A 23,406-nucleotide genomic window follows, 5' to 3' on the forward strand; every position below is an offset into this window, starting at 1 on the left:
GAACTGTTCGCCGGCGAACTTGTTCGCGCGAACATCGGGTGTTCGCGCTCGCCGGAAGTTCGCGAACGTCGCGCGACGTTCGCCATTTTGGGTTCGCCATTGTTGGCGCTTTTTTTTGCCCTCTCACCCCAGACCAGCAGGTACATGGCAGCCAATCAGGAAGCTCTCCCCTGGACCACTCCCCTTCCCTATAAAAACCGAAGCCCTGCAGCGTTTTTTCACTCTGCCTGTGTGTGCTGAAGAGATAGTGTAGGGAGAGAGCTGCTGCCTGTTAGTGATTTCAGGGACAGTTGAAAGTTTGCTGGCTAGTAATCGTTTTGATACTGCTCTGTTATTGGAGGGACAGAAGTCTGCAGGGGTTTGAGGGACATTTAAGCTTAGGTAGCTTTGCTGGCTAGTAATCTACCTTCTACTGCAGTGCTCTGTATGTAGCTGCAGTGGGCAGCTGTCCTGCTTCTGATCTCATCTGCTGACTGCTGCAATAACAGTAGTCCTTGTAAGGACTGCTTTTATTTATTTTTTTGTTGTTTTACTACTACTACTACTACTACTATAAGAGCCCAGTGCTATTAGTCTAGCAGTGTTGGGGAGTGGGACTGGTGTGCTAATCTGCTGCTCCTAGTAGTTCAGCAGCACCAACTTTAATTTTTTTTTTTTAATATTCATTTTTTTTTATTTTACTTTTTTTTATTTTACTACCGCTGTAGTAGTGTATAAATTACTATTTTCAGCATTTATATGGCATATTTTTTCTGGCAACTGTGCTTCAGTGGCTGCGTCCAAAAAAACTGGGCAAACAATGCCTACAAGGTCAACGTATGGCAGTTGTTTAAAGAGAACAGTAGATTACTAGCCAGCAAAGCTACCTAAGCTAAAATGTCCCTCAAATCCCTGCAGACTTCTGTCCCTCCAATACAGAGCAGTATCAAGCAGATTACTAGCCAGCAAACTTACTATCATCTGTCCCTGAAATCACTAACAGCTCTCCCCCTACACTATCTCTTCCAAGCACACACAGGCAGATTTTTCAGATACATTTTTGCCCTTGATCCCCCTCTGGCATGCCACTGTCCAGGTCGTTGCACCCTTTAAACAACTTTAAAATCATTTTTCTGGCCAGAAATGTCTTTTCTAGATGTTAAAGTTCGCCTTCCCATTGAAGTCTATGGGGTTCGCGAACCGTTCGCGAACCGCTCGCGTTTTTGCGCAAGTTCGCGAATATGTTCGCGAACTTTTTTTCCGACGTTCGCTACATCCCTAGTTAGCAATACAGTCAAACATACCTCACATTTTGAACATTTTAGACTTACTATTTTTCTACCGTGGTACAATGGCTTTAAAGGAGAAGGAAAGGTTAAAATTGAGTAAGCATAATCAGAAAGGTGTATATGTCCTCTGTCAAAAGAAACACTGCATTTCTTTCCTTCTATTGTATACACATGGGCTTCTGCATCAGACTTCCTGATTTCAGCATAAACCTCCAGGGCTAGGACTTGAGCATGATCAGTTTGCTCCTCTCTCCCCTTCCTGCTGTAATCTGAGCCCAGAGCTAGGAGTGAGCAGGAGGAGTCTGAGGCAGGAAGTGATGTCACACCAAGCTTATATGGCAGCTGCTATTCTAAACAAACCTAGAGAGCTTTTAGAGCTATAGTTTTATAGCTTGCGCTCATGTGGCTAATCTATTGGCAATAAACTGATCAGTAGCTTTCCTTCTCCTTTAATTCTGTAAGGAACAGTACATCTTTCAGCCTATAAATATGCAGTTTTGCAAAAGAATTTCCTTAACCATCTGAACAAAAATTCCCAGTATGGCAACCGTTGTACAGTTGTATGATTTTTCGCATAATTTTGACTATTATGAGACTGGTATGTCTAGTGCGGTCAATATCTTCCAAAGTAATTCAATCCACTTCGATTTTCTATGTACCACTATTGTAAAGCACTTATGTTTCAGAGTATGGACTCTATAGGACCACTATATGCCTACAATTTCCTGCAGAATTGTTTGAAAGACAGAGGGAAGTCCAGGCTGGGATTTTTAGGAGTCTTTGTACAGGATATGAGCAAACCAAGACATTTGTTCTTACAATGGGAAGTTCCATTTATGACTCTTATGGGTATAATAATATTACAAAGGTCATTGGCCTCTTTCATAGAACTCACAGAACAAAATACAATTCCTATATCCTATTCTAAGATTAATTTTTAAGGATCTGACTGTTGATATATTTCGTTTATTTACTGATGGCTGTAAAAAATTTTTGATCCTGTTGATTCACCAAAACCTTAATCTCTATAACATTGTGTCCTTTGATCCTTGGGTCCTATAGACATGTTACTGTATTCTTCCCTATAAATTCTGTTTTTAGCGTTTCACCTCTTTTTCAACAATATTTGCATTTTCAGGATCCATTTGTATTATGAGGATTTTTTTAAAGAAAATCTTGTGCAGTACAATACCTTCTAATTTCAAAATCTAAGCACAAGTGTCTTCCAATCCATTATGCAATTTGGTAATTATTCAGTTCTGCCACACAAAGCAGTTATTTTATTAGAGAAATGAAAAAAAACCTACTTTATCACATTTTCTCATTGGTGACAACATGTACTAAAACCCTATTATGGAAGGGTCTGGAGTTTGAGCACAGTGATCTGTTTAATGCACCTTCAAACACCATGCCCCCATTTATTGTCCTTTAATGGTCTATATAATGTATAAAATGGAACAGGAAGAGTGACTGAAGGGTAACAATTAACTGAAAAATCTAGATGAAACACGTTTTCACTACAATTGTGGTTATATTTGAAAAATAATTTTAACAAGCTTGAAGACCGTAGTAGACACGCCAATGTTTGGTATTGTAGGAACTGTATGGGCTATCCATTCTCTGACAATGGATCCAATTCTAGCAATGTTGTCACTGCACAATATCACTGTTAGGTGCTTTCACCCTTTGCATGCCTTTCTGATGATGTTTTGTGCATGTCTCTCCAGCACACTGGTGCTCACTCTTCAATTCTACCTCTAGGTAAAACACTCGGCCATGGTGCTTTCGGTAAGGTGGTGGAAGCGTCTGCTTTTGGCATTGATAAATCCTCAACCTGCAAAACAGTTGCTGTTAAGATGCTTAAAGGTATTTCTTCCTTTTGGGCTTTCTCCTTTAACTAAAAAACACAATAAAACATACATAGATCCTCAATGACTTTTGTAGGTCTATAGGTACATCTTTTTTCAAGTATTCCATGGCCTTATCTTGTGTAGTATGATTATGCATTGACTATTTATTGGCTTTAAATAGTTTATGAGTAACTGTGGCTGTGAAATATATGAACTAAGGCCTCATTAAATTCTGCTCAATTTACAGTTTCAGTTTGCACTCTTCTCTGTCTTTGAACATTAAAATTAAAGTAATGCTAAATAAGTGTCAGTTCACATTCCTGCACCAAGTATCCCCAAACATTTATCTCCCAGTTTAGACATTTTACACAGTGTTGGACTGGCCCACAGGGATACCAGGAAAACTCCCGGTGGGCCCAGGTGTCAGTGGGCCTCTTGTTTCTAAACATTTGGCCTATTTCATGGCCATTCCCTTATTTCTTTATGGGGAAAAATGCTTAATAATGGGAGAATATTGTAAGTATATATAAAAGACTAGGAGAATAAAGTTTTTGTCTAAAGGTTTTCTGGTGGGCTCACGGTTTTAGGTATTCTGGTGGGCCCAAGGTCTAAGGCTTTCTGGTAGGCCCCTGGCATCCCAGTCCGACACAGATTTTACACACTGTGCTTTAGATACCATGATGTTCAACACCATGTCTTTGTACCCATATTTGGTGGGTCCTAACTAACCTATTTCGCATACATACTTCCAAAGTCTTTACAGGCTGCATCAACTGCTTCGCCAACACTCTCAAATTATTTACTAGGGGGAGAGGAATTATCCTTCATTTAAAAAAGGTGGCAGTGCTACATTCTCATTGATAGTAGATATAAATATAATAAATGCTGGAAAATATTTGCAGCAAGTATACAAAAAGTGCATTTAAGTACACCCCATATGACTAGTTAGTATGTTAGCTGCATGTGCTGTATATACAGTATATTTAACCCCGGTCGATTTGTTATTATAATCTTAAAAACCTACTGAACACGGACACCAGTTATTGCCATACATCATTATTTCAGCATCTTTATCAATTTAAATATATTGGATGTTGCATCAGGTTTGGAAAAGCTGGCTCCTAGAAGAGGAAAATGCTTTTTAAGGTTTTTATATGAACATTATTAATAGTATTTTTCAATTCTTCTCGACATGTAACCTACCTAACTTCAGAAATAATGATCTATTCCTGAATTTGACAAACTATTTAGACCTGTTTATGCATATGATTGCTATCTTGCCGATGACATGGCATAGCTACCTTAGAAGTAAATATTTTGAAAAGATTTTCGTTCAGCACTTAATGTAATGAATTGTTATCCAGTGCAATTTCTAATGTTCTGTTCTTTCCTTCCATAAACAAATTAGCATTATCAGAATTCCTAGTATGGACATCTATATTGCATTAACTGAGTGACGAAACACAATTCTGTTTGTCACAGACAATATATCTTGTTCCTGTATAACATAACAAAGTGACCAGTAGGCATATTTATGTGTTTTTCTTGAATATTTTTATGAGCTCTCTCACTGAATAAATAGCAGTGGGGTCAGGAACAAGCAACCTTAACATTTGAGATTCCTTTCACGGGCCTTGGCTGTCTTCCTTGTTGTCTTGTCAAGTTTCCTTTGTAACCTAAACAGGATTTTGTGTGCCCATTAAAAATAACCCATTGTGCAGAGATGACCGTGTCCTGTTTATGTTAAACAGAGTGTGCAACAAACAACGAACGTAAGGCTTTAATGTCAGAGCTGAAGATCCTTATCCATATTGGCCATCATCTCAATGTTGTTAATTTATTGGGAGCATGTACCAAGCCTGGAGGTGAGTCATTTCAATGTCATCAAATATGTACTAGGCCTTTATCCGTACTTGCATATTTCGAATGGGCAAAGGCACCAGTTTATCAGGCTCAGTTTCTGCTTGTAGGAGTACATTATGCTCCTTTGTACCCATGGTCTCAGTATAAACTTGTCTAAGACTAATGCTCAAAAAAAAAAAACAATGTTTGTGTAAGGCATACAGCAAGTCCAGTAAACTTGTCAGAGAAATTGATATTTATGTTGTTCCTCACCCTCATTTTCACAGCACCTTTTAAATTATATGTGTTTGTAGGCATTTCTCGCTTTTGCAGCTTTGTCCCAGAGCTGATTTATTAGGCAAGAAAGATAAAAAGGAATGTAAGTGCCTAAGAGTGGGAAAGACAGGGTGAGATAAGAGAAACCGCAGCAGGGAAGCTGATATATACATGAGTACAGTTCAGATGGATCTGCACCATGTGCTCTGTCATCACCAGCAGAATTTTCAGGGCTGTGCCAAGAGAGGGGAGACATAATGTGCTGCGTATAGAGAGGATGAGATTGTGCCAAAAGCTTGGGAATACATAACATCAGTAAAAAAAACACAAGTGCTCCTCTGTACAAAGCTAAAAGATTCATTTACAACAGGAATGCAAAGTACAAAATATTGGCAACATATACCATCGTTCTAGCCACAATGCATTCTTTCGCAGAATTCCAAAACACAAAATGATGCACTAAATACACAAGTCACAAGGTTTTGCACAGAAGGGTTAAACTTGCACCCATTTGAACCTTGCACTGCACGTATCTAGTAAATAAGCCCTTTCATCCAAAGTGCCCATAAAGCAGTGACTCCAACATAAGGGCCAACTTGCTTGAGTGTTGCTGGAAGAGCACACAAGCACTAAAATATCTCATGCTCCCTGCATGGAAGTTCTAATTGTGCCATATATTGAAATAGGAACAATGTATAAAGTGGAACCCCTGTAGAAATAAAGTATATTATCAGGGACACTAGAGGCACAACGTGTATGGCTCTCTCTTGCCTGATAGCAAAGGATAATGGAAGTGTTATTCCCTGCAGATCAATTACTGCATTCATTTGTACAGTAAGGGCAGAGACACATGTGGAGATGGGGCAGATTTAGTCGCCTGGCCACAAATGGCCTCTTCTTCGGGCAACTAATCTCCCCAAACTGCCTTACCACTGGCTAGAATTGAAATTGACGGCATGATGGCACTTGGAGTGATTCGTTTTCCTTCTGAAGCAACTTCAGGCGACTTTGGAAAATGAAGAGCTCAGAGGGCCATCCCGCCAGCGACTAATCTCCCAAAACTGCCTTCCCGCTGGCTAAAATCTAAATCGCTGGCGGGATGGCACTCGGAGCACTTAGTTTTCCGAAGTTACCCGAAGTTTCCTCGTGACTCAAGGGAAGGCAGTTTGGGGAGATTAGACGCCCAAAGAAGAGGCGATTTGGCGCCGGCGACTAATCTCCCCAAATCTCCACGTGTGTCTCTGCCCTAAGGGGTTTACTATGAAACATATTAGTTACCATATTAATGGTGCCAGACACAGATTTTTTAACTGAAAATTTGTCTAGAAACAGATTTGCAATCCAGCAGTTCATTGTAAACTACTATAGACAGGGGCTGCTATGCCTGGGGCTTTGTGTACTCAAAATGCAAAGGCCTATTTTGAATCCCAGTCCAGATAGAATGGGAGGAAAGTTGTAAGCAACATTAATCTGGGTATAATACAATTTCATGACCTATCACAAATACCCATAAAATGAAAATGTTCTGCTTTGGAAACAGAAATCATCACTGGTTTCACCTCCCTTCATGTTGTAGTGTATGAAATAGAAAACCAAAGGTTGCAAAGGGTAAAATATCCACAATACATCCTTCCTACTCCCTTGCCAAGTCTTGAAAATTAGAATTCAAAATATGTTTCTCATAAATAAATATGAAGTTAGTTAGCAACTAAAGGTTTGTTCCAGTTTAATAAACCCTGGCAACCATCAGATGTTAGTATTTATTGATCTCAAGCAGTGTGATTAATGAAACAAAACATTATGACTTACTGGACAGGGTCAAACTTTGCCTGTAGTACTACATTTGCCTTTAGTCTACATGATGTACTATAGCAATTACAATGCTGTTGTTGGGTGTTTATAGTGTATATAGACTTAGAGGAGCTAAGTTGCTCATTGAAAAGACTGGGCAGTTTCATGCAATCTAACATTTCAGAAATGCAAGAGAGGGGCCACTGTAATTTTCAATATTCCCTTGCCTATGCACAAGTTGTTTCATGAAAGGCTATGACTACGACTTAATGTACTGTTCACCTGGCACTGTTTAGTCAGGGAAAGATACATTGATGACATGTTCCTCATTTGTTTGAGTGACCTGGACTTTCCCCCTCTAGGCTTTCTAATGATGGAGAGTATATCTTTCTAATAACAGATATAAATATGCAAATACGTTAGGTGCCAAATGTATTCAGGAAACAATATTGCATTTTATATTACAGTTATCTGGCTTGTAACAAGTAGTGATGGTTTTTGTTTTTAAGAACAGTATATGTGATTTCTACCAGCACAGATGGTTATACTTATTCATTTGACAGATTATATATACTGCCATATAATGCAAAGCATGCTGATGACGCCAATAATTCCGTTTTTTTCCCTCCACAGGCCCTTTAATGGTTATAGTGGAATATTGCAAGTATGGAAATTTGTCAAATTACTTAAGAAGCAAACGTGGCGACTTTATAGCATATAAGGTAAGAACAAGCCCAGGAATGTTCAATTTCACTATGCCCATTTGCCCCTCGCCCCACTCTCCTTAATTCAGGAGGCTTACAAAAGAATAAGTGGCCGGGTTAACATCTCTGGAAGCCATGGAGAAAGGGATTCTTGAGTAGGCATGGTAAACAACAATACTGCCAAAAAATGTATTCTATTTTAAACAGGCATCCCTGTATAAGCTTCCATCTCTAGGCTTCTATGAATGTATGGTACAGTAAAGATATTCATACCATATCGACCAGAATACAAAGAGTACACAGTGTGAAGAAAAGGGATTTTACAGTGGTTGAGAATACCAAATAATGTAAAGTTCACATTAGGGTTAGCCAGGGTAGGCAGCAACCCAAGGAATCTCACTAAGGTGGGTGAAACAGGAGCTTAGCAATGTGAAGCCTTGCCCTAAGTATGCCTTGTGCTTTACATGACCAGTGTTGGAACTCTAATTAATTGATTATATAACCTCCCAATGCATTAGGGAGCACTCAGCAGCCAAGAGGAAAAGGGAGGTGATGGGCAGTGTTCTCAAAGCAGCAGCCTTGGGCTACATAATCTTAAACTTGTTTTCATTTCAGAACTGCTCCATTTAAAACAACACACGCCAATTAACATTCAATAAGTCCCTGCTATTTTTGTTAGTTCCCTGATTATAACAGCACTCTAATGATCTCTTTTCCTGAATTCAATCTTGCAGTGCTGATGTGGTTTGACATCCATCGACAGCATTAATTAACAAAGCCGTTGCTTTTCAATTCATTTTTTTTCAGTTGGATTTTATGATTTGAAGATACAATTTCACTTTCCCCATCTGGAATTGTATATAACCTCACTGACACACATGTAATTGATACCGTCTGTGGTCTCAGTGCAGAATCCACCATGTGGAAGGTTACTTCCAAGTGCTGACTTCTTCTTCTTCTCCCTAAGTCCTGGCAGTGTAGGCAGTGCTTTGTAATTATATAACTGAGGGGCACTGTTATTTGCTCTTCCTTGGAGTGTAAAACCTATTTCTGTTGCATGAGGCCTGCGGATAGATAGACAAAACCAAACCGCAGATCACACTTCACTAACACATTCATTGAGGCAGACATCACCTTGTTAAGCAACGAAATAACAACAGCCAGCATGGCACTCACACACACACACCGAACAAAGAGTGACAATGTACATTAATCCTATCGTTACTGGTCTGGAACCATTCCCAATGTTTGGTCTGGAACAATTCCTAGGACGATAGCAGGAAAGCTTTTTTTTATTGCAAGTTACACAGAATTTGAACTTCAAATATATTATGAAATAGTCATATTTATCAGCAGTTGAAACGTCCATCATTATTCAATATCTCCAAACCTGAATTCTTCCCACTCTTATTTTATTAGACCTATTTGTCTTAGCGCGCTAATGATATTAAGAGATATTTGTGTGGGAATGCGGCCAATGTGCTGGAGGAAATCTCTGATCTCCTCCGTCTCAATTCTGTTGAAACGTACTAAAGATTTCCATATGGCTTGGAACCACATAATTAGCCTTTTATTTGTTCTATGGGAAGTCTTAGGGGACAGCCGGGCACGACTTCATGTAATGTTATCTACTGTTTCACGAGCGTAGATGATTTACACTATATTCCCAGTTCCTTGAACACTGAAACATATAGAATGATTTCTACACTAGATTTTCATTGATGTGAAATGGGTGGCTTGTGCACTAACCAAGGTTCAATAAAAGTGATAACAGAATGATCCTTTTGCAGAAATTCAAAAGATTAGTTAACTTTTGGGCATACTGATTTTTAGATGCTATTCACAGTTTGAGATTATTCCTGTATTTTACCAAAAAGATCTAACAATCTAAAATAGCATCATTATATCAGACACTTTGCTATCAAGGACTGCAATTTAATATTGCCCTAAATTATAAAATGTACCCTATCTAATGCCTTAAGCCCTTCCATATTCTACGTTGGGATCCCTTGAGTATTTATCCTTATAGTTTGGGAACCTCTAATTTCTATTTCTTTTTTATAAATATCAAAATATTACTTCAAGCTAAATAGAAACAATATGAGCAAAAGGCAGAACTTGATGAGCTTGAGTCATTTTTTAACCACAGCCACTACATTGCTATGTATACCTGCTTCTCCCAAACATGAGTGACAGCATAAGCCTCTCCCACGCCAACATGGATTTCCTCACTCCACATTTTAGTCTAAGAGAAGTGGTTATTCGCTATGGAGCTTTAGTACCAAACATAACAAGCTTGAGGTTTCCTTTCCATAGCAGAAGGGCTTGTTTTTATAAGTTATGTTATCTGTATGGTTAGTTTGAGTTAGTAATTAGAGAGCACAGAATAAGAGCACCAGGCCTTGTACTGTGCCTGGGCCCTGTGATATTACAGGGCACAGGCAAGTGCCAATCACAACGTTGGAAGGCTAACAGCAGCCATATCCTTACTACCTGCCCTATAGTTAATCAAAGAACATTGCTCATGGATTCATTTAAAAACCAGAACGTCTGATATATATATTTTTTATATATAAATAGTTTATGAGTGTACATTCCCAGCCCAACAGTGTTCTCTTACTGCAAACAATTCAACCATTTAACTAACAAGTAAATTATTACATATCTAAACAACTATACAAAAAGAAATAATAGAGACCATTTGTAAAACAGATTTATTGAGCATTCGCTACAGTATCCAGGATGAAAGAGAGTTATGCCTACTCCTTCTAGATGCCTACCGGGTCTTATGAACACGACAGGTGTATTTATTCCCACTCTAGACACATGTTGCTGTGTTATAAATCATATGTGGACTTGAAAAGGTGTCTTACCCTTATTAATAACTGGACTCTTTCTGAATGTAATATCAGTCAATGTCAGGGCTGCAGTTTGGGCTGATATGATGTTGAATAATTTATCCAGTAGTGCAAATTCTTCAGACATCTGCAGCTATACCCCTTTGAAGATCCAATAATCTTTAGCTAGTTTTTTTTAAAAGAAATGATTTTCCCAGAATTATAAATGCTTTGCTCTTTATTTTTAGTATCAAGAAGCAGAGAAAGCCTTGCATGGCTCAATCAGCGATCTCTCTGAGCTCATCAAGAGGCGCCTGGAAAGTGTTGCCAGCACTGGAAGCTCAGCTAGCTCTGGATTCATTGAAGATAAAAGCTATAGTGACTCAGAGGAGGAGGATGAAGGTACAGAAGAGGGGGAAATTGCCTTTTCACTGATGCATTTTTAAACCCAGAATAGTAAGGGGTCCTGTTAGAGAGCAGAACATATGCAGTAAACTTGAACAAATTAGACACTCACATATGGGAGAGTGCCCACTGTGTCCACAAAAAAATCCTTCTGGGCATATTTCCTTACATATCTATGTTGCTCTTTCATTAGCTGGGACATTCTCATCGCAAATCCCTTCTTCAGTGTTCAGTTCATGGGGTAGGTCATGCAATCATGCTACAACTTGCATTCTTCGTTCCTCCTACCAAGCCCAGGCGTATTGAAAGTCTGGTAGGCGTCCTGAGTACAGAGCAAGTGCAAAGCAGACCTTTTTTTAAATTCCACTTCTAGAATTTCCTTAGACTATGTGATTCTGCACGTCCTCCTTTCCAGAATGTTAGGGGAACAGTTCACGGTGGCTTTATCTCTTCCTGATATGTTGGGCCATATGAGAGTACAGAATTCCACACCAGGAAGTAGAATCACAAAGAAAATAAAGCCCCCGCCCAATATAACATATCCTATATCTCAAGTGCTCTCTCAAAGTGTAAAGAAAACATATATATGACTCTTAATTCTGCTTGCATGCCAACAAATGAGGGATACATTACTTATCAGATAGAGCACTACTTCCCACCGTTTGCTGCCAAACCTTAACTCACTGACCTTTATACATGGAAAAACGAATAAGATTATCTGCAGAAAAATATGCATCTCAAACAATATGAAGGGTTCCTGGAAAGCTGTGCCGGTGCATTAATATGAATGTGAGCACAACCCCATTCTATCTGTGATGCCTGCCATGTTTTACTTCTCTTAGATCATGAAGATGTCAGCAAGAGACTTCTAACCATGGAGGATCTCATATGCTACAGTTTCCAGGTTGCAAAAGGCATGGAGTTTCTGGCATCAAGAAAGGTAAGATCTCAGTACTAGTTCCTAACCATATCCATAATCAGTACTAGGAGTTACATAGCATTTCATTATTTCCTATTTTTCATAGAGCCCTATTCATAAACTGCAAAACAGGAAAATTTGTCCGATTTTTTTCATTTTTTTGACTGTTTATAAAATTCCTTTTTTTTTGGCAAACCATGTTTGTCGCTTATGTGATATATATATTGTAGATCTTATGGGATTGTCCTTTTTGGTGTTCTATAGTGTATTCATCGGGATTTGGCAGCCAGGAATATCCTTCTGTCTGAAAATAATGTGGTGAAGATCTGTGATTTTGGCTTGGCCCGCGATATATACAAAGATCCGGACTATGTACGCAAAGGAGATGTGAGTACACCAACAGGGCAACTGTATTTCTACATGGAAAGGAATAAGCAAATGCCGTTTAGCCCTATTTAACAATAGTCTCATTTTCGCGGTGTTTGTGGTTTTTGAAACCATGACTAAAACTTACAAACTCTAAAACTACGAAGGTCGTGAGGTTTAGTACAGAATCCGAATAAAGAAAGTACGAACTGAAAATAACTCTGAGTGCTGCGCTAATAAATATGAAAACCTCTAAAAATTCAAGTTTTTCTGCCAATTCCAAGCCAAGAAAAAATACAAACACCAATACAAACACCTCTAAAAGTCCGAATTGATTGAGAGCAGTCCCAAAAGATCAGCACAGCTCCCATTGACTTCTTTAGGACCTTGACCATTTTTACCTGCCAAAGTGGTTTTTTTCGTGGTTATTACACTTCATAAATCTCAAATTTTTAGAGCTTTTTTTTTCTTTCGAAAATTAGAAAACCATGAATTTTTAGAAATTAATGGAAACATTTGATTGTTAGTAAATGGGCCTCTAAGTGTTGTTAGGGAGATTAAATAAAGTTACCAGATCATTTAAAAAATCAGGGAAACTAATAAATGCAAGTTGCTGGGATGCATTTATTGCTTTAAAATTAAATGCAACCAGTGCAGCCCTTCTAGCTGTCATCCTGATTTACTGTCTCTAGCATCAGTTTTCTTAGGGTGCCTTTAATGCACAGCATTTCCCTAGCTTTCTATTGAACAGACTGCAATAGAAATAAGAATACAATTATTTCATTAAAGAAACACTGGTGTGCCCCATTAGATAGACTAGAGTCATATCACCTGTTTAAAAGCAGAAAAATATATAAAGTCAACGTAATGTATGGCAAACTAACAATTCATTTAGGTGCACGCCGAGGACTGCACTGATGTCTGTCATGCCTTGCAGTCGCCTTCATATGAATTGCAAATTAGGCATTTAATAGACTAATTTTATAATGTCCTGTTTTATATTGCTAACATAAATACAGTAAATAATGTACATGCTACCTGGTCCAATATTCTATTGTTAATGAGTGTGAGCTGAAGGGTGATGTTTATCCTACTTGCAGGCACGGTTACCCCTTAAGTGGATGGCACCTGAAGCTATTTTTGATAAAATCTATACAACACAGAGTGATGTGTGGTCCTTTGGTGTTCTCTTATGGGAGATATTTTCCCTCGGTAAGTATCACTTGGCGTACTTAACCCATTCATTATCATGTTCTGTATTTTATTATTAGCCTGAGTTTTTTTATTTTCCATAGATGCATTTAATTTTTTTATAGTCTGAGGTTACAGTAAAAGTAGTTCAGCTTAGCCCTTGACCACAAAAAGTCTGGAAATAAAGCAAACTAGGGCTCTTTCCAAAGGGCTTGGACAGACTGTGTAAGCCCATATGAGAGAATAGAAGAATTTTCCAACCAGTAATGTTATGCCAATGTCAAGGAACACTGTTAACTATTTCAGAGAAAACATCAAATGCGCCATCTAACTTCATATTTACACACAAGACTGCACTCACATTAGCTAGGGCTGGTTCATTGCCTGAACATGGGAGTGGTGGTTTTATTACAACTCTACGTCCATTAATTCCAATAGGTCTGAAGTAGTGATGTGTGGGTCAAGGTTTTCCTGACCCGCACCCGACCCTCGACCCGCCCTGCTCCAGCCCGCGCTTCCGGGGTCCTTTTATAGACCCGCCTCGCCCTGCCAATGACGTCACAAAAGGGGTGGGGCGAGCAGACGCAAGACTATTAAACCGGAACCCGGAAGCCGGCATTTGAAGGTGGCGGGCGGGGGGAGAGCAGGAGATGAGCTCAACCCGTACCTGCCAGCGAGGAGCAGTGCGAGATCGGGTAACGGGTTGGCCCGCACATCACTAGTCTGAAGTGGGGTGCAAAGCCTAAATTACAGTTGGAGTCAACTTAATATCAGCAGCAATAATATATAGTAATTAATATATAGCAGTGTCCCTCTTTTCTTTGATTTTGCCGTCACTTGTGGCTAAGAGTCAACAGTTTTGGTAACGTGTCATAATTATTCATCCTGATGATTTAATTCCTCCCTTGAACTTGTGCTTCATAGGTTTTTATTCTCTACAGTATCCTCAGCCTGAGATTAAAGTAGGTTATTTGACTGCTCTTGTGCTAAAGATGTGATTCACCTTTAAGTTAACTTTGACTATGTTATAGAATGACCAATTGTAAACAACTTTTCAATTGGTCTTCATTATTTATTTTTTATATATTTTTTAATTATTTAAATGGGTTAGTAAGGCGGTTATTTATCAAATGTAGAATTTTAGAGTTTTATATACCTCATACCCTGAGCTCACAACTCAAATGGTTTCTAATTAAAAAAAACTCGAATCAGCGACCTGAAAACTCGTATTGATCTAGTCTTTGGCGGGAAAACCCTCAACTCACTTGATTTGATTGAATGTGAATATCATGAGGGTTATTAAGATCTTCAAATGGTTCAAATGAATTCTGTCATTGACTCCTACATGACCGTGACAGGATTTAGGTGGTGTATTTCCAGGGTCAGGGTATAATAAATCTAAAAATAAAAGTTTTCAAGCTGAAAATGTGAATTTTGACCAAGAAAAATCAACTCGTAAACTCAAACCTTTATAAATCTGGCCCTTTAACTGTGGGATAGCAGGTACAAGAATAATAATAAAGTTTGGAAGACAACTGCAATGAATTAATTGTGCTGTCTTATTTAGCAAAGGCAGGTGAACATTATGAGGCAAATTTAGGAGATAAACACCACAGGTGATGTCTCAGAGAGTTTATTAACTGCAATGTAGATGAGTTTGAACTAATAGCCTTGACCCCCAGGGATATTAAAAATTTAATTTCTTTGGGTTAGTAGAACCTGTAAAGTCTGAGCCATACTGTTCAGGGCACAGAGAGCAGGTGCCATGTCTATGACTATTTGGAATTCAGAGTTTCAGTATATTTTGACATCTCAGCTTGCCAAAGGCTGTTGGCAACTGTCGTTTCCCAGAAGCTACAGTCTTCCTTTTAGATGGCAAACATTTTGATAAATGGATCTATTCACACAACAGTGGGTGAGGCCTGTGGTTAGATCAGGATGTGGCAACATTATTCCAGTTTTTGAGGATGTAATGTTGGGAAATAAGACTAAGCACTGAAACTGAGCATGTTTATATTTATAGTGTATATTGCTATTGAATATATTGAGGAAAAAAGTAATGTTTTAAATATATTTAACAAAATACAAGTGTACCAGAGTGATACTAGAGACCTTAAATTCAGTGCCCCATGCAGGGACAAAATGCCCACTGTGTGGAGCACTGTGCTAATAGCCTGGGGCTGGATGCGGCCTGTTTGAACTTTGCACTCAGTGTTTGCAAATGAGCCCTAAGGTATTTTTGCTAAACTAGAAGGCAATGGTGTGAAGTCTTTGCAGCAATTCTATTACCTAAAGATTCTAGCTGAGTGTTTTATTTGCAGTTTCCCTAAGGGTCTGGCCACACGGGCAGATTCGGGGAGATTAGTCGCCAAGCGACAAATCTCCTCTTCTTTGCAGCGACTAATCTCCCCGATCTGCCTTCCCCCGGCTAAAATGTAAATTGCCTGGGGGCTTCGATTTAAAACTAAGCGTTCCGTGTGCCTGCCTCCAGGCAATTTACATTTTAGCCGGCGGAAGGCAGGAGAAGGCAGATCGGGGAGATTAGTCGCCACGAAGAAGAGGAGATTTGTCGCCTGGCTGACTGATTTCCCCCTGAATCTGCCCATGTGGCCAGATCCTTATTAAGTGAGAGATAACAGGTCATTCACATTGATGCAGCTGATATAAAACATAATGGAGTCAGTGCAAACATTCTTTTATTTGCTTCTTACAAGGCTTAGTGCATAGTAAGTATATTAACAACATGAAAGAGTTATGACCCACTGGTTGACCAGTGAGGATAATATTGCAATAAGTGAGTATTTATGAAGCCAGAAGGAACTTCTCCACTGCCTTGTTGTGGTCGAAAAGTGTTATTTTTTGTGTGTAATGTATTAGGGCAGAAAATTGAAGCGCATTTGTCCTTTCATTCCAGCTAAAGGAAAACATGGGCCCAATGCCTGGACTTTTCTAAAAGCATATGTTATATTTTCAGTTTTTAGTTCATGAGAAAAGCATTTCAGTAGAGATATTTTAGATGTTTTGCACTTCTCTACCTATCAGGTGCTTCACCCTACCCAGGAGTGCAAATTGATGAAGATTTCTGCTGTCGGCTGAAGGAAGGGACCCGAATGAGATCCCCAGAGTATTGCAGTCCTGAAATGTAAGTCACATGGGGTATCCATTAGGAACAAACAAGGTAGCACACCTCGTATGCTTTTCTGCCTGGTAGTAAAAAACCACAAAGGATTGTGGGATAGGATTTGAGGCCTTGTGGTGCAATTATAAGAGTAGAAATGGATTCAACCATAGTCTGTGTTAGTGTGACAGAAGCAGAATAATTTATGTGAAACATACAGTATACAATGTCTTTTAGAGTAAAATATATGCTTAATTGTTCTCTGCCTAGGCCTGTGTTTCTGAATCAGAATTCATTGCTTTCTTTTGTTGTAGTTATCAGACCATGCTGGATTGCTGGCAGGGAGAGCCAACTGACAGGCCCACCTTTACTGATCTGGTGGAACGTCTAGGAGATCTCCTTCAGGCCAGTGTTCAACAGGTGTGATATCTTTTCCCTTTGTTGCTAAGAATGTTTAGGTTTGCTGGGCTACCCGATTTGTCATCTTGGGCAGCTAATGTCCTAATTTGTGTGGTCAGAGAAACAGTATGAATATACTACTATTTATGAGGGAACCACCTATTTGAAAATGGCAGCCAGTTAGAAATAGCCATCAAACCCCATTATCTTTATTCTCTTTACATTGGGGCTCATAATCTGGGTGTTAAAGCCTGGTCCTTGGCATGTACTTGAAGACCAGTCTTCTCTTCAAGTGAATTTAAGGTTCGGTCATCTCCATCTGAATGTTAATAGTGGATCTGCTCTTCCTTCAAAATCACCTGCAGGAGGGAAAGGACTATATTCCACTCAACATGGCTTTGTGTCCTGATGGAGAAACTAAGGCAAAAACTGGAAGCAAAGAACCAAGCCAAAGAGATTCCCTCACACGATGGAGCACACTGGAAACTGGGTGAGATATTGACTCATAAGGGAGACTTTCCAGCCACAAAGTGAATTATTACATAGCCTTATGCGTTTGGTGCACTTAGACTTAGCATGCAGCTCTGTCCCACTAGGCGTTTTTAGTTTTTAAAACTCCGCTTACTTGCTCTTATTCCTATTTGCTGTAAAACATTAGAATTTAGATAATAAGTTTGCATTCAGGTATATGTCTAACAACAGCTATATTACATTGCCCAGTGGCGGTAGCCCTCATCACTCTCTATGGACAGCAGTAACCATAGTACCACTAGTATCAATAATTCATGGTACTAGTGGCATTTTTTAAGCTTTGTTTGAGCTAAGACATTAAATATTGCAATACTATAGCAAATATCTAGAGGAATAATGTCACAGGCACAAATGAAACTATTTCCTCATTCTTTGCTGTTAATGTTTGAACAATACATGGATAAGTAAATTGTATTTGCTGCTGTTACCTTAGTAAAGATCTGATCTGATCTGATCTGAAAAGGTCATCTCTCTATTTAAATATGTTCAGGTTAATGTTCCTTGAATCTGTGTAGATCTTTTATGAATTCAACAACTGGGCAATATGAAACCGATTTTAATGTATTTATAAAACCCACCTCTAGTAATACATCAATAAATGCTTGAACTCGCACTATTGCTTCCATATGTACAGAGGAAGTTGTGTGCAGGCACCCAACTAACAGCAAAGTCATGCAAAATATTTGCGGCATTTCATCAGCGAAAAATGCCTTCATCTATAGTCAGGCAAAGGGTTAAAAGAGACATTTGCAGCGAGGGTCCAGCGGGCCAGATGTGGTTGCTGGGCAGGATGTGGTGGATGGCGCCTCACTGTTATGTTTAAATTACAGGATTTTACCAGAATCAAATTTAAAAAAAAACATAGGGATATACTGTACGTTTAGTAAATCAGGAGATATTTAATGGGAAAAATAATCTGCACTGAATTTTAAAAAAATGCTATAAGCTCTTTCATTTAAAGAATAGTTATTATTATTATAAATTACATCAAATCAGTTGTTAAAACCCCTCTGTGCCAAGCAATTTAAAGGGATACTGTCATGGGAAAAAAAAATTTCAAAATGAATCAGTTAATAGTGCTGCTCCAGTAGAATTCTGCACTGAAATCCATTTCTCAAAAGAGCAAACAGATTTTTTTTATATTCAATTTTGAAATCTGACATGGGGCTAGACATTTTGTCAATTTCCCAGCTGCCCCAAGTCATGTGACTTGTGCTCTGATAAACTTCAATCACTCTTTACTGCTGTACTGCAAGTTGGAGTGATATCACCCCCCTCCCTTTTCCCCCCAGCAGCCAAACAAAAGAACAATGGGAAGGTAACCAGTTAACAGCTCCCTAACACAAGATAACAGCTGCCTGGTAGATCTAAGAACAACACTCAATAGTAAAAACCCATGTCCCACTGAGACACATTCAGTTACATTGAGAAGGAAAAACAGCAGCCTGCCAGAAAGCATTTCTCTCCTAAAGTGCAGGCACAAGTCACATGACCAGGGGCAGCTGGGAAATTGACAAAATGTCTAGCCCCATGTCAGATTTCAAAATTGGATATAAAAAAATCTGTTTGCTCTTTTGAGAAATGGATTTCAGTGCAGAATTCTGCTGGAGTAGCACTATTAACTGATTCATTTTGAAAAAAGTTTTTTTTCCCATGACAGTATCGCTTTAACAAGCCTACACTATCAGGAAGTATTCATCTATGGGAATCCTGCAGTCACCTTATCTCTGGCGATCAAAGCAGTACTGACAAGTCTCAACCAATAGAAGCATCGGATTCCTTATATCAAATTATGTTCTATTACGCTATAAAATGATTTGTAAATGTTATCTTTACGAAAGCCTGCGCCCCAGAGCACAATTTGATTCCTGGCAGGAACACCCTAGATTTTGCAATTAGCATTAAAAAAAAAACCAGCACAAATCTGACACTTCTCCACCCACAGCATGTGTTTTACTCTTTAGTGTGTCTGGAGAGCAGAACTGTATAGATAGGAGGATACACCTGACAGTCACTGCCACTGTCAGTATCTATTGATATAACCTACAAACATTATTATCTATTAACACATATTAATACATCACCAACATATTCCACATCGCTGTAGGTTGTACAATAAATGGGTGTATACATTAAGCAGTCAGATAACGTTCCTAGATTTCCCAAATACGTATACAGAGGTAATTGTATAGAGGGTCCTACCCAAAGAAGCTTACACTCTATATACTATCTATACTATGCAACAGGAGAATTGCAGATCACTGTCTGTTGTGCAGAATAAATTATATTACACTATCTTAGATGCACAACAGAGAAGAAAGCAACAAGATTCTTAGTGCACCAACTAGGGGTACCTTGTGCACATTATGTGCCAAATCCAATTTATTTAGATATAGCAGTTCCCCCTTTTTAATGAGCTATTCTGGAAACCAAAGCAAGCCAGATTATTAGTCACACACAGACAGGATTATATTAGAAAGAGCCCATGCATTTATTTCAGAGATATGTTTATCCATTAATAGCATTTTAGTTTATGAACAGATCTGTCGGTACCTAAAAATGGGCACTTTGGGATGAAGCTTACATGGAAGATAAACATTGCTTCCCTGACCCCTTGTATAGTTCTTAGGTGTTGTGTACCCCAGATACAATTACTTGCATTCCTTAAAACTGAATCCCGACTGAAATCCCTTTAAGAAATGAACAACATGTAGTTTAGCTTCAGTTTACACAAGGAGTTATTGGGACTAATATCAAAGGAACCTCCGTGTCCGACTCAAGCTTTGGCTCTTCTGTTTTCCAGGAACAACAACAAGAACCGACCACTGAGTGTGAAGACCTTTGACGAGGTGCCAGTGGGAAAGGACAACGTTCTCAATGAGGTAAACACTTGCAAAAGGATTAGGAGTGGATGTGTCCTGTACTGTCCCCCAGAAATCTGTATCTTTAAACATGGTGCTTGCTGTAAAAGCATATCCTGCAGGTGCAAGTTTGGGAACCAAACACAGAGCCAACAAGAAACCCAGAAAAACATATATAAATCTAGTTTTCTCCCTATTCCTCTCCCTTGTTCTTTGCTATGCCCAGATACACAGAGCAACAGCCAGTTGCAACAACCACATGGTAAAATCCTATAACTTAACAGGTGGTTGCTATGTGAAGGCTTCTATGTAAGCTGATCAATGCAACCCGGGAGGTAGAGAGGCTCAGAAGAGGAGCAAGATATGCAATAACAAATCTACTCATATAAGCTTTTATTCAATATTAAATCCTTATCATATTCCAGGAAGCTTCCCCTTTAAGTATGTCCTTGTTTGTTTGTAATACTTTATTTTTAATCATCCTTGGCGGAGGCTTGTCTGTTTGCTTACAAGGGCAGAGGGCCCCCTTTGATGATGGCTTTGCAGACATTTATTGGTTTATAATTACTTTAAAACACAATGAAACTGGTGCGGAGCACAGTGATTGCTGCCCTTTTTTGAAAGCTCATTCCGCTAGACTCAAATCCTAACCAAACACATTACAAAACAGCATCCTGTTTCCATATTCATTACCCTTCGCAGACACTGGGAATGTTTTTTGTGTAAATAAGCAGAGATATATTCAGTGGCCACTCTCGTTCAGCCTATTAGTTATTAATTTCTTCTGGAAACTGTCTGTTGCTTAAGTCTGCGCAGCCACCTGCCCATATAAAGTGAGCCAGGCATTCTGGGGAGATATAATAAATAACCTGGCTAGACTGCTCACAGAATAATCTGCGTTTGCTATGAAAATACCCATTGGTGCCAGTGACAGACAGTGACAGCCTTCACACTTGCCAGGAAGAAAAAAAACGGAATAATGTCTGGAATTTTTCCAAACTTAATATCTATATGTTAAATATAAATATGAATATCCTTGCATTCTGTTATTGGGGCCAGGCTTTCTCCCTAAGCATTGCAATGAAAAATGGAAGAAAGCTGGACGTAAGCCATTGTAAAGCAAACACCTCTGAACAGCTGGGATCATTAAGTGATGTTACATTACTACAGTGTTCTTTTCAATCACACAGATAAAGGTTAAATGGTGAACACAGGCAACAGCAATGTGATTAATTGCATATAAACTGAGCAACCCAGCAAGCAATCTGGCACGATGTTCGTTCTGCTCATTGGTTCATGTTTTCACTGATCGAGAGATTAAATAAGTGAAGTTATGAGTTTCCAGATGTCATTAAAACAGTACATGGTCAAGGATATTTTAATATAATACAGAAGAAACAGTGGCATAACTATAGAGGTGCTGGTGAAGGGCAGGGAGTGGACGGGCAGGGGTCAGGGATTAGGCAGATCAGGTTCCAGGGAGGCCGGGCATACTAGTAACGCCACTGAGAAGAAAAATGAATATCATATATATTAGATCCTAAACAGTGCTAAATGATGTCATCAGTTGTAATCAGTGCATGGTGATGTAATTCCTGCCCAGACTCATTGAAACTTGTATATTATAATAGATAATGTACCCTCTATGATAAAATACTTGAAGACGTTAGCAGTCACATTGGAGTTCCATGACCTGTATAAAAGCATCAACCCTTTATATGTCCTTGGTGATTTATAATATCCTTATATTTTACAATAGGGGGTATATTATTCCCTATATATATATGGTTTGTAGCACTAAAGAGAATGAGTTAGGACTGTTGTACTGTAAAAAAAAGTTTCTTGATAAGTTGTGTTTCATATAAGGTAATTCCTAGGACAAGTACCCAGTAAGATAGAGCACTGATGTAAACAGACAACCAGTGTAAAAGTGAGAAAATTAGGAAACAAAACAAATTGCACAAATGCATAATGTATGCCCATGTAAAAAGCTACAAACCATTGTGATGCTTTTGTCTGTTCAATAATTGTCTTAAAAACATTTAATGATTATGGATGTGATGTTCTTTTTGCATAGTTGGTTTTGGAAAACCCCAGTACATCTGCTACGAGAAAGGGCCCATGATGTTACTTGTAGCTGCAAGGCAGACAGTGACCATAGTTTAATTTGGTATCTTTTATATAACTGCTAAATATAAATCCATCTCTCATTGGTGCCTTTATTTATGAAAACACATTTATTTGCAGTTCAAACATTCTTCTGCACCCCGGTAGTCTTTGGCGCTTGTGTTATCATTGAATTATCATTTTCTTGTTAAATATATCAGATGCTCACTTCATATTATTTTTAAATTCAGCGATAATCAGTTACATCATTTTACATCATTTTAGAAGCTTCCCAACACAATGTAAAGATTCTTATTAAGAGATTTTATCTGTCTATCACAGGAGAGTGAGTCTGACAGTGGCATGGTCCTATCCACCATGGAAGTAAAGAGCCTAAAGCGACAAGAAACCCGGTCATGGCCATTTGGAATTATTGCCCACGCGTAAGTCAAGATTTTAATGAGAATTTAGCATAGAAAAAATATTTGCACTTTTTTGCATTTTTAAGTTAAGAGAGATCAAGCAAAAGAAATATATGAATATGAAGCCCTTTTTTGTGACTGTAGGGAGGTATAGAATAGGAAGTTTGCAAAGGAATATGAAGTAATGATAAAAGACCAATCTTCAAATAGTCTTTGTGCAAACCTTCTCCAAAGTCTGGTTCATTCCAAGTTCAAAATGAGCTTCCTGTTAAAGTAATTGTGCTAAAACAGTGTTGCCCAAAGTATAGATTGTAATCTACCTGCAGACATTGAGCTGGTGCTCATAAACCACTCAATTAAAGCACTCGTAATTTAGATCAAAATGTCACTTATGGATTGGCTGCAAGACCCTGTAATAGCATTCTGACAATGCAGTTGAGTGAGAGCACTTTGCTAGAGATGGAAAGTAGACCCTGTATTTGTAATATCTGGGCAACTCTGAGCAAAGTGGAAGGGTGGC

General features: G+C 38.7%; 1 protein-coding gene across 2 annotated transcripts in view; it reads left to right on the forward strand.

The window, feature by feature from the left end:
• Positions 1–23,406, forward strand: part of kdrl.L (kinase insert domain receptor like L homeolog) — a 126,115-nt gene that overhangs the window by 97,693 nt on the left and 5,016 nt on the right. The window contains exons 18-29 of one of the 2 annotated variants that reach the window (XM_018229801.2): positions 3,030–3,134; positions 4,870–4,983; positions 7,661–7,749; positions 10,817–10,970; positions 11,816–11,913; positions 12,157–12,279; positions 13,359–13,470; positions 16,492–16,591; positions 16,882–16,987; positions 17,332–17,456; positions 20,301–20,379; positions 22,807–22,907. In XM_018229801.2, the coding sequence (XP_018085290.1) occupies positions 3,030–3,134; positions 4,870–4,983; positions 7,661–7,749; positions 10,817–10,970; positions 11,816–11,913; positions 12,157–12,279; positions 13,359–13,470; positions 16,492–16,591; positions 16,882–16,987; positions 17,332–17,456; positions 20,301–20,379; positions 22,807–22,907 (1,306 nt within the window). The remainder of the gene's footprint in view (positions 1–3,029; positions 3,135–4,869; positions 4,984–7,660; positions 7,750–10,816; positions 10,971–11,815; positions 11,914–12,156; positions 12,280–13,358; positions 13,471–16,491; positions 16,592–16,881; positions 16,988–17,331; positions 17,457–20,300; positions 20,380–22,806; positions 22,908–23,406) is intronic. The other variant, XM_041572715.1, reaches the window with a different exon arrangement.

The sequence above is a fragment of the Xenopus laevis genome, chromosome 8L (genome assembly GCF_017654675.1).
Source record: "Xenopus laevis strain J_2021 chromosome 8L, Xenopus_laevis_v10.1, whole genome shotgun sequence".
Taxonomy (NCBI): Eukaryota; Metazoa; Chordata; class Amphibia; order Anura; family Pipidae; genus Xenopus; species Xenopus laevis.